Consider the following 12,294-nt stretch of genomic DNA (forward strand, 5'->3'; position numbering starts at 1 on the left):
CAGCAATTTTCTGAAGGACGCCCTACGGACACGTGAAAGTCTAGACTTGCCAGTGAGTGACCGTACAGCTCTCCAGACACAGTCTTGCTCTAGGCTAACCCTCTGTGTGGACGTATCCCAGAGCAAGCACTTGTACCTGCTTAGCTCAGCAGGAGCTAAACAATTCCCAAATAAACACGCTTAAGTGTGGAGCTGGTTCAGGGTACACGTAAGCTGTCATCCTCTAACACAGATGTGGGGTATTTCTTTTAATTCTGGCACTGCTGAAGACACAGTTTATCAATAAAGTGTTTGGCACTATGCCTGGTTTAAAATATTCCAGTTCCCCTTCACCAACCACGGTTTATTCCCTACCCTATGTAATGCCACTGCAGTTGTGCTGGCACAAATTTGTTGGAGCCACATCATATGCCCCATCAGGGAACTGAACTGTTTTAACAAGTGACACATGGGGTAGACTTCGAAATGGCTGCGTCAGTGCAACTGAAGCAAGAGTGCAATTACAGTGAGGGGAAATAACTTAGGCAAAAGTTGTTGCCAAAACACATCATTAAACTGGCCTGTTCTCTCTTGGCCCACACTATCCCTTGCCGTACTACGGAGGAGCTTGAGTGTGTTCATATAGCTGAAGGCTCTCCTGACCCAAACGATGTACATGCCTTTATGAGAGCAGCAGTAAGCACACCAAAGGCTTGCCACCCAAGTGGGACTGCTGCTGGTGTCTAATATTCCCAGCTGACACATTTATGCCAGCAAAACTTCATTATGTTGAGGTGACCTCCCAGGTACCCCCCTATTCTGGTTTCCTAAACATATTCAGTAAACAAAACCAGTTCCTTTCTACCCAGGTTCCATTTGTCCTGTCACTACCCCCATGAGATGTGATGTGCAGAACCTTAATGGCTCTCTGCTCCCCCCCCCCTTTTTTTTTATTTTCTAAGACTCCCTTATAGATTAAAATGCCAGACATGTCAAGTACTTTACTGCCACCGAACATCTTCTTACCTACTGTATCATTTGCTGCATTTAAGTCACTGCTCATCATATAAACCAGATTATGCTAACAATAAGCTGCAAAATGTTACGTTCATTTCTTCTGGATCCCATACGTAGGTAAACAGAGAACAGTTTAAATGTGCTTCAACAGTTTAGCCCTCAAGTGCCGTGACTTTTGTTTTCAGAACAGTGTGAAACAGATCCACAAGTGCTGGGTTTGCGTATGATGGTATAATTACCACCATTGCCATCACCTGCCCATCCTTTTCATAACTCCTTGGGATGCTAACAAAGCTTATCTGCTGGATGTGAATTTAGAAGCTGAGGATATTCAGTTGAAAGGATACCAAGGACTTTTATTTAACCACATCAAAAATGCTTGCAAATAGGTAAATAGTCTCAAACCCATCTTCCGGGTAGAAAAACTATAGTACATGCAGTGTTTTTGACTTGCCTAGACATCAGCTGCTGCATTAGAAATAAATTCTGCACTTCCCACTCCTGTCCTCAGTGGGGCCAAGCCCCATCTCCCACAAACCAGGATCTATGCAGAACAACAGAAGAACTGCCTCCCAGCTGGCTGCCGGGGGGGGGGGGGGGGGCGGGCAGGGCCCCGCAGCCCAGGCCCGCAGCGACGCCTGCCGGCACGGGGCTCCCATGGCCCCCGCCCCTGCACCTTGGGGGGGACACACAGACACACAAACCTGCGGGGCTGGGAGCCTTCCCACGTCGTTTTATAACAAAGCGTGCCTGGGAAGGTGGTGTTGGCGAGGGAAGGATAAACTGTCAGGCTAACCAGCATTTTGGAGCGGCTGCACCAACACGACTGTTTTAATGGCTTGCCTATAGAGTTTGTCAAGAATAAATCCTTGCGCTTTAACACCCTCTCTAAATCCAAAACTTCCAAGCACAAATAAAACCGCTTCTGAAGAGAAAGGTCATAAGATTGCAAGACTGACTGAAATATCAGATACAAACTGCTCACGTCAGAAACATTAAATACTACATGAGTGAACTGATTTCTTAGCATTTGAAGCCCATTTCCTACCAGTATTGCAATTCAAAACTTTACTTTATGAGCCAAACTTTAAAACAGATAAACGGATGGTATGATGTCACAACAGGAGAGAGATCATTTTTAATTTTTCAAGTGTCTCTACGAGAAAATCTGATAAGCAGATCATAAACATAATATTCTCCAGCATATGGTGGTGAAATCTGAGGCACTGAACTAAACACTTTTTAAAAGCCTCTCAAACCAGAGAAGTGGCAGCTGCACCCGCAGCATGCTGCCCTTCCAGCAAGGGGCCCTTACCACCTCACAGGGTAACTCCTGGCACTGAGATTACTGATGCTGCTCTAGGATAAAGCACCACCACTGCAGATATTTAAGTCCTTGGGAGAAAATTCCATTGCTTTTACCGTTGAAAAAAAAAAAGTTAAAACCCATCCTAAATTTCCCATTCAGCTTCAGATGATCATCACTCCGTATGTTACTAACCTTCAGCAGCCAGCAAGTGTACTTTATTCTTAATTTCTTAAGGATGTGATTCTCTCTTTTCCCTCACTCAGATACTCTTCCAGAGCAAAATAAGTAAATACCCTTATTTAAGTTCTTCTAAAAGAAATACTTACACACATTAATAATTTATATCATACTGATACCTGACATCCCACAGAAGCTCACAGCACAGCATATTTATTTATACTGACCTCATCCATATAAAAATGTTCTTTTTATATAAAGAAACTTCAGCTTTTAAGCCTGGATCATAAGTTCAATGTTTCTCAATTGACAGTTGTAACTGTGCTAACTGGAATACACATTAAAGGAGATTCAATATAAAGCTAAGAAAGGATTGCTATTTTTCTTAACATAGGTGATAACAGTGTCATACAACCATTTTCCAGAAAACACTCAGGTTATTTCTTTCCATATACAGTGAGTACCTGTTGCATTAAGACTTGTTATAACTATTTGTAAAGTTTATAACAGACAGTAGTTTCACTCCTTTAATATTGAACACATAACGAACTCGCTATCTAGCAACTTATTCTGTGTTACGTTAATCGAACTTCCTTAAGAATAGAAACAAAAGACTATCCAGGGATGCCAAAGAATTCTATGTGGCAATACAGAATAACAACAGAATAAGAAAAATTTAAAAGCACACAGATACAAAATGATGTTTAAAAAAAAAAATCACTTTCTTTTCCCTTTAGAAGGCTTTGCAAATAAGGCAGGATCGATCTGGTCTCTAGACAGACCTCTCACTGAAAAAAGCCTTGCTGCTCTTTCCTTTAAAGTGCCTCCACATTTCAGTCCTAAAGACATCAATTCCATTTTCAGTTTATCTAAACCCAGGGCTTCCATTTCAGCAGCAGAGTTGAATGCCAGTAGGTCTATTGGTTCCACCTCCTACAAAGAGAAAAACATCCCATCAGACTATTTTTATTTTCTTCCTGATTGGGGGTGGGGGGGGTGGGGGGGGGGGGAGGAACAAGTATAGACAGAATGCTTCGTTTTACAGAAGACCTTCAATTAGGATTATCTCAAACTCCTAAATACTTAATAAAAGTTGAGCAATGTCTCCATATGTATTATGTTGGATATTCTCATTAGTAGTGGTACTTACACTACCCAGGCAAAGTATTACTGCGTCATGTACAAGCAAACTGAAGCTAGCCAGCAGCCTAATTGTAAAACATGCAAATCCTAGCAGATAACACACCCGAGAGCGGGGTGAATGCCCAGGTGAGCTTTGTACCCAGCGTCCAACTGGGCTGCTCGCAGTGCCTCTGCTACTTACTTAAAGGCTCGCTCTAACATGCCCAGACAAGCTGCAGATGTGCTTAGGCTTGCAATGTATACAGCCTCAAAGACAGAAGCACTGGTCATTTTAAATGATATAAACACCGCTGAACTTTTAGAATTACTCCATTAGAATTAACACATTCTACTTGAAATAGAGGAATGCCAAAAAAGTAAAATTTAAAAAGTTAGTGGCAGTATTTAATCCTATTCCTCTGGAGACAAAATAGTTGACACTGTTTTTATCCCCAGGGAAGTTGAGTATTCCCAAGAAAACTGAAGGAAAAACAACAGCCCACCATCTCACCTAGCAGTTCAGTAGCTTAACCTTGGCTTCCAGAGGCATGGCAAAGCTAATAGCCCCTTTTTAGCCAGACATAGAATATGACCAATATGCCCCCAGCAGTAGCAGGAAGGAGGATGAATAGCTATTTCTAATGCAGTTACACCATAATTATAGAAATATATATAAAAGCACTCTCTTTTTAGTAAGATTAACAAAAGAACAAGTCTTGAAGTTCACATCTTATCCTGCCACAAGAAAATGGAATAAAATTTCATCTTAAAAGGAAATTAGTGTATTTGCAGAACAATCAAGGGTGAAAGGGACCTCTATAGACTGCCTAGTCCAAGCCCAGGGTCTTGTCCACAAAAGAACATGGACAAAGACTGCATAATTCAAATGCTGGAATTTACTAACACTAAACACTAACACCAAACATTAACACACTAAAAAGGACACAAAAATCTAAGCCCATTTCGTTCAATACTTGAAGCACATACTAGTTTCATGGTACGTACCACACTGGAGTTATCAAAGGGACTTCAGAGCAAGTAATACCAGCAGTGGGAATGAGACCGCTCCATTATGAACTCAGCAAATACAATTAACACTAACAGAATTAGAACCTTTGTCCTGCTAAGCATAGAAAAAAAGACTGGTTGCCTCATTATTCTCATCCTACTTTAAAAAAAAAAAAAATCCATCAAGGACTGTTATAAAAATATTTCCACCTGCAATAACAATCTGCCACAGCACTGGTGGAGTTTCCTGTTCTAGGAATAGACAGTCTCACAAATACTGAGCAAAAGGTAAACAGTGAAGAATGGTAAACATCCTGTTTAAAATTTGCCAGCTCTAATAGTACAGTAGATGACAAAGGTCTAATTTATCAGATGACATCCTTGGTCTTTTTTCTATTTAATTGTATTAAACTTTCACTTATCAGAATTCAGTCAATGACAGTGGCAACTGATGGCAGACTTTCTGCTCAAGCTGAAAGAAGGCAGAAAATCCAAGCAACTTCCTAGCCCAAAAAAAGCACCACATTTTGTTTTACTGCTAGAATAAGCCTAGATTCGTTACACCCAAAAAATTCTAGTAGTAATATTATGCAAGGGGCAATGAAGCACAAGTATTGGCACCTTTTACTGCCTAATATTAGTTGGGCTTTCATCAGTTCAGTGGGAAAAGCTGTATTCTCTCTTGGTTGGAAGACTGATCCAAAGCCTTTTCAGCAAAAGAATCCCAGCCATCCTCCTGTCAATCACCAGAGAAGGAACCTCACGGTCAGCACTGCTCCTGATCTGGCTGAGGGCTGTGACACCAACCCAGATTGCCAGGAGAGATAATGGTATGGCAACAGTACAGACCTGCTTCCACCATGCATACGTCAGACGATCAATTTTAAAACCATTCTTCCACCATCCTTTGCAGTTCAGATGAAGCCCATCATTTATACTAATCCTGCCTCTCTAGTGAAGGAGCTGCTGCTTTCAGACTTTCAATGGTAAATGAAAAACTGAAGTTTGCACCAGGCTATGAGGCTTCTCTATGAAGTAGACTCAAGTCTTTTCATAATAGAAACTAAGAAAGACTGATCAGCTGATTGGTAGGGGACATCTACTTGGAACAACTTCTAATTTAAACATTGACGTCAATTATAAACATCAAGGCCAAATTATGTTATAAATGAGACTAGTCAAATTGGACAGTGTTTGGTAGTGTCTCAAAAAGTATTGATAAGTCCTTCATTCTACAAAAGGGTTTTATTTTCCTTTTTTCCCCTCAACAAAGAATTTTGGATCCAGAGTGTATCTATTTATGTACGAGGAAGAAAAAAAAACAAGCAAAAAACCTCAAGGGGAAACACGGATCTCGGGAAAGACAGCACTAGACAGTCAAGGGCAACTGCATCTTAGTGGAAACTCTACACTATTAAAATCTTAATCTTATAAAGTTCTTCCTTGACTCATTCTACTTAGCATCTCTCAAGACAATGCTACCATACTACAATTCAAGTTTCTCCATGGAGATGCTGTCAACCAAGAGCCTTCTTTGGCTGCAGCTTCCATTAACTTGCTACATTCCATTTTCATAAGTCGTACGATGCATCTAAGCTGCTTTTCCTTTTAACCTTGGGATTTTTTGTGCTCTGAATCAAACTCTGGAGATTCTATTAGCTTGTTAGGAAGACAATGATTCTAATTCAAGGATACAAATCCCCTCCCCTTTTCTGCGATCCACAAAGGGAAAAGTGATTGAGTAAAAGCAGCTGAAGAAAAAGACATACCACATTTTGTGCTGCTTCATACTTACTGTGCTCTGTAACTGGTTCATTTCCTGTGCCTCAGAAGAAACATGTTCTTGTTCCTCTTCTTTCAGAGCTTGGGTTACCACATTCTTTTCTTGGGCCTCTTCCTTCAAGGGCTTTGTCGTTTTACTGTTTTCTTCAGCTGGAATTTCAGTTTGCCCACCTGTGTGTGTCCCTCCTTGCAGATCTCTTCCAGTACCTTCTGGCTGCTCCAGTGGTTTCTCAGTTACACTGGTAGCTGGACTATCCTCTATCGAATCCACAGAGCTGCTTGAACATTCATTTGAATTTCCAGCATTTTCATTGTATCTGCTGCCTGATGGACAACTTCCATCAGATGCATGAGGGGAGTCATCTTCACTGTCATCCTCGCAATCCGAACTGTCATGATCATCCAATCCTTCCAATCCCAGCCTGGCACAATCAGTACATTACGAATGAATATTCATCTATTTTCACTCTTTTTTTTTTTTTTAATTATTTTAATTATCACACTTCTGTTTCCAAAACTCACTTCAGAGAGCTGCAGTGAACTACTCTAGCACCTATTTAGGACAGTTTAGTAAATGGAAGAGCTGCTAATACTGAACAGAACCCAATATCCCCCGAAAACAGGTATCTTTTTACAGCATTCCCACTACAGAAATGTGTGCTACCTGTTCCTACTCCAAACACCACTGGAATCATTAATCACCCCTCTTTCATGTTACATTAGGTGAAAAATGCCAGGAAGATTTTTTTTTTTTTTTAATAAGTTAATTGTGAATTTACTTCATTAATGAAAAAAAGGACAATGGGAAGTAGCAGAATATAACCTTATTAGAAGGAGAGGAAAAAAAAAAAGGGGGGGGGGGTGCCTACTTTTGCAAATAAAGTTTGCCTGCTCCAGCTGGGACAGAATTAGATAAACACAGCAACATTTACTTTCAGTTGTCCGATTTAATCGGTTCAATTTAATTTTACTATTTAAGTCTACACCTCAGATAAGATGTTGCTTACTTGTATGTATCTAACCTGTCATCCTGTTCAGGGCTTAATACTTGAATATTAAGTACAGAGTCATAATGCTTACCAAAAACATCTTCTTTTTCGAGATTTTGTTCCACTCTTTCCAGATTCACCTGGACGCTTCCGACTATCGCCACTTTCTGGTGACACTGTTTTGCTTGAAGTGGCCTGCAATCCTTCAAAACAAAGTTAAAAGTCTACATCATCAGTACACAATTCACATACATTCTACTTATGATAAAGATAAGTAAATTCTACTTATCTTTAAATTTCAGATGCAATTTAAAACACCAACTGAAAATAATCACTATTAGTGCACATTTATGTAGACTCAAAGCTTCAGAATAAACTCAGTAGCAGCAGAAGCTTTCCCACACTGCTTTACTAAGGCACAGAGTCAATTAACATTGGATTCCTGAACTGAACTCTCAGATTCTACATCCCATTCAGCCTCAAGTTTCACTATCAAGCTGCCAGCAAGGGAACAATCCATGGATAAACAAAATAACTACAAAGAACAGTAAGTGAAAAAAGGTATTTGTAGTTGGATTCAATTTCTAGTTTTTACATAAGGCCTGTTTATACGTTATCATTTCACTGAAAATGATTATGTAATTCTTACAGCTGAACTAGCAACACTACCTTCACAGAATTTTGCTTTTATTGTGAGATGACACTGTAGCACAGCAAGATGAAGCATCTGTGTGAAGTATCCATGTTAAGCTGTTCAATGCAATTTAAGAGAAGCAGTAGCCAAAAAGGAAAAACTAATTCCAACAAATTTTACTGGAATTTAAAATTTCATTCAATTAAAAGAGTTATTGACAGCAAATTTTTTGTTTTTTTAATTTTCATACTGGAGTGAGGTTTTTAGGGGTTTTTAGTTTGCTTTATTTTTTGAGGAGAGAAAGTGAGATTAAACTGCAATACCTTTAAGAACGGAATCTTCTAGTCGCTCAGCCATTTCATGACACTGCTGCTGGTAGTCCGGATTTGTGAAAAAGTGCTTTGGCTCCGCAAGTTTCCGCTGCAGTCTTTCCAAGCGCCTTTGCTCTTTTTCTGCTTCCCGTTCTGCTTGCTGCTTCACCCATTCAGCCATTCTGCAAACGACAGAACCATGAAAATGAGAGCGTTTCCAACATTTAATGTAATATCAGTTTGTTGCTTTGCAATTACTGAATGCTTCTACCACCTGCTAGGATGGGAGACAATGGAAAAAGACTACTAACAGCACCCAGGGGAATTACTGCAGGAATATTCTGCTACAGAGAAAAGAGTAGTTTATTTTGGAAGCCAGGAACACCAGTAAGGTCACATATCCCCAATATCATGGTCCTGCAGCTTCAGAGAGAACTGTGAGAATTCCAGATAAGAAATGTAAGAGGTGCAGAACAGTCTCTCAAAGCAGGCTGCAGTACAATCACCTCTATTTTGCAGTAATGTAATTATAATCAGAATAATCCTGTTGGCTTCCAGTCTATCTATGCTTAAGATTGCACTTTTGCTCATTTTAGTATTCAAAACAAAATTTCACTGCTATAACAGCCTGTCATTTGAACTTTTTTATTAACAGTGAACTACATGATCAGTTTATCTTATAATTCTAGCTTCTAAGAAAATGCCTTACGCTTTTTCATGATTGACGTCTCGAAGTCTCCTTCCACTGAGATCTCGGCAAGCCTCTCTATTTGTTGTCTTTTCAATCTGAGCACCAAGTGCTCGCAGCATAGAGCCAAACCCTGAGAAAAATGTAATCAAGAATTAGCTAAACAGAAACAAATGGAGATGAGCTAGTACACAACAAAATAATTATATATGGAAAAGGAATACAGTGAATTCAACACTTTCCTCTCCCTCAATGCAACTGAAATAAAGGATAAGTTGAAAGTTGCAACATTTTGCAGAATTGCCATTGGTTAAAATGCTAAGTGAAAAAAGGTATCCAGTGTTCACCACTCATATTAGTTTTGTGCTCCTGATATCACATCAAATGGACTTCCAGACTTACTAGAACCTGTGCAGCACTTCTAACACGAAAGCCTATTTCTGGACTCCCCCAGCAAAATGGTTTGAAACCTTTTTCAACTCAGGGTAACATTTGGAGTCCTCTCTAATTTAGTCAGGATATACCTCCCCTTCAAGCCCCTTTAGCCCCCACCAATCTTAAATCCCCTTTTAAAAATCTAACAAAAAATTAGGAGATAGCCTTAGCAGCTTCATCAAGATGATCATGATGTACAATGTTATGCTGGAGAGTCCCCCAAAATAGATTTCTATACGCTCCTCAGCCACTAATTACTCATCAGCAAGGCTGATTTCTCTCAATCAGTCTCACCTTATGTTGTCTCCAGTTCGAGAAAGACACTTGTTTAACTACCTCAAAGAAACACAATGTGGATTAATACTAATATAATCCTTCAAGCAATTTGAAAGTGCCAAGCACTGGGTTTTTTTTACTAGAAGCTGAACAAATCTATACTTTTTAGTGCCCCAAAAGTACCTTTAAGGACTGTTACAAACCAATCCAGACGACTTACTGTATCATAAGGCAGAAAAAAGCAAGGAGAATTTCTGTAGCACGTGAAACATGCTATTGAATTTTACATTCTGAAGAATGCGGACCTATCTGCTACAACTAGCCAGGCATGCTCCCAAAAATCAACAGCAATGTATTCACTAAGGTCACGGGTGCTGAATTAGGTCTGATAATAAAATGCTCAGCTCTCTTCTAAGCCGGCACGATCTGTAATCCCTTGAGATCAGATCTCAATAGTTTTGACCTGTGTGTTTGCCTGGTTTTATCACACTTTTAAGTTATAAAGTCAAAACAAAAGGAACACTTTAGAAATCAGACAAAATTGTTAAAGAACAATTTTAAACCCCAATGGCACATCAGTAACACAGAGTGAATCACAGAACACGTATCCTGTGTCATCCCAGGATAACTGAAGCTGATGGACAACAGGTGAGGAAGAAGCATCCTATACTGTGAACTTACACCATATGTGCCGCTTTTAGGGCACTTAAAAAACCCACAATAGCTCATAAGCTATAGCAACAGTATTTATTTCCAGTTTTGTCTAAAACTATGAAGAAGGCAAAGTAAGCTGAGCTGCAGCCTGATGCAAGACTGCGCAATTGTTCAGCATTTTCAACTCATTTTCAACTCAATAGCTGGAAAATTCTGAGAACCGGATTCAAAAAGCAAACTCCAATTATGCTCAAATAGCCTGCTAAACCTGCTTCACCCATCATGTTCCATTTTAGGGAATGCCCATATTGTTGGTGGCTACATCGTTTTGCATGATTACTACATATCTTCTTTAACACAGTTAAAATATTTTGTCAATATAAAGAATCTGGTTTAGATTGAGTTCTTTAGTTCTTAGGCTACTGGTATCTTGGCATTTAAATATTTTTCCCAATAAGAGAAGACAAAATCAGTTACGTCTTATCACACATTCAAATCACAGACTACCTGTACCTGGCACATTTGTCCTAAGTGACCATGAATGAAACTTAGGAGTCTAAGAAGCCAGCTGGTTTTAAACACAATTTCAACTCTGAAGTCACTTTGATGAACGTTACAGATTTCTACGAATAGAGCTAAGCTGACCAGGGGTGCAAAGAAGAGCTATGGCAGCAAAGCTGTCAGCTGAACTGCAGCTTCCCTGGTAAATTCTCAGCTTTGCACATAGATCTCGGTTTCAGCTCACAGACATTATATCACAGTCATCCACATTAAAAGAGATGCGCTAATAGATTAAGACTGCTGCTGTCAGTATAGACTAAGGCATAATAAAAGCTTTTTAACCCAAGAATCTAATCAATAAGAAGCAGTTCAGCAACAAACCTCCTTTTCCACCACAAAGTCTTGGTTCAAGACTATAAACGGCTCCATTCTGCAGTACATCTTCATCATTAACCAGCCGCCCGTTACATTTCACATACAAACTTTCTTCAGGAATACCCTAAAAACAGAAAATGGAATCATATGATCAATCGAAAATGAAACATTCTGACAAAGTAAATCATTACGGAGTAATGTTTCCTTCCTTCCTACAGGAACAGAGGGGAAGCAAAAAGCAGATGATCTTAAAAGCATAAACATTCTCTACAATGCTCGTTTTAATGCTTGTTTACTGAAGAATTAAACGCAGTCTAAATCAGCTTGTAAACATGAATGGGGAAAAGCCACGCTATGGGAAAATTTACACTGTGTTCAAACACTCTGTATTGAAAAAACCGAACAAACAAACCCCACGTTTTTTTGGCTGTAAAGAATTTAAGATTGATAGCTTCCGTATGTATATGTATAATATATATATAAAAGAGGCAATAGGACTCTCTTACAGCAAACCCTCCTGCCCAGCTAAGCCACAACAACGAGAAGAAGCGTGCCCACAGTCGCGACGTGCGACAGCCCGTCAGTCGCCTCGCCACCACGCCGATGCCAGAGAGGCAGTCCTCACAGCGAGCGGGGAAGGGGCGAGGGCAGGCCTGCGGCCTGGGAGCCGCCGCCGCCGGCACCGGGAGGGCTCCCGAGGCCTGAGGGGACGCCACATCCCCACAACCGCCACCGGTTCCCCCCTCGCCTCCCTTTCACTCACCAGCGCCCGAGCGCGATCGCGGAGGAGGCCCCGCACCGAGCCGCCGCCGGGGGGCAGCGGCAAGGGCCGCGCCCGTGAGGCCAACGGATCCCGCACCAGCAGCGCCATTCCGCCCCGGCGCCGCCAACAGCCGCCGCGCCTGCGCTTGTGACGACAGCGGCGCGCGGTCAGGTGACGCGGGGGGGGAGGGGAGGGAGGAGAGGGCTGGCGCGAGCTGATAACGGTCGCCCGCGGGGCGGGAGCGGGGCTGAGGCGGCGGGGGAGGCCGCTGAGG

At 41.0% G+C, this 12,294-nt stretch overlaps 1 protein-coding gene across 1 annotated transcript; it reads right to left on the reverse strand.

The window, feature by feature from the left end:
- Nucleotides 1–1,357: 1,357 nt before the first annotated feature.
- SDE2 (spliceosome associated SDE2) lies at nt 1,358–12,177 on the reverse strand. Its single transcript, XM_075496517.1, has 7 exons — nt 12,021–12,177; nt 11,264–11,381; nt 9,038–9,149; nt 8,341–8,510; nt 7,475–7,586; nt 6,408–6,816; nt 1,358–3,415 (listed from the first exon to the last, which is right to left on the reverse strand). The coding sequence occupies exons 1-7, from the start codon at nt 12,126–12,128 to the stop codon at nt 3,200–3,202; spliced, it is 1,245 nt and encodes a 414-aa protein (XP_075352632.1). The 5' UTR covers nt 12,129–12,177; the 3' UTR covers nt 1,358–3,199.
- Between the last annotated feature and the right edge of the window lie 117 nt (nt 12,178–12,294).

The sequence above is a fragment of the Mycteria americana genome, chromosome 3 (assembly GCF_035582795.1).
Source record: "Mycteria americana isolate JAX WOST 10 ecotype Jacksonville Zoo and Gardens chromosome 3, USCA_MyAme_1.0, whole genome shotgun sequence".
NCBI classification, from domain to species: Eukaryota; Metazoa; Chordata; class Aves; order Ciconiiformes; family Ciconiidae; genus Mycteria; species Mycteria americana.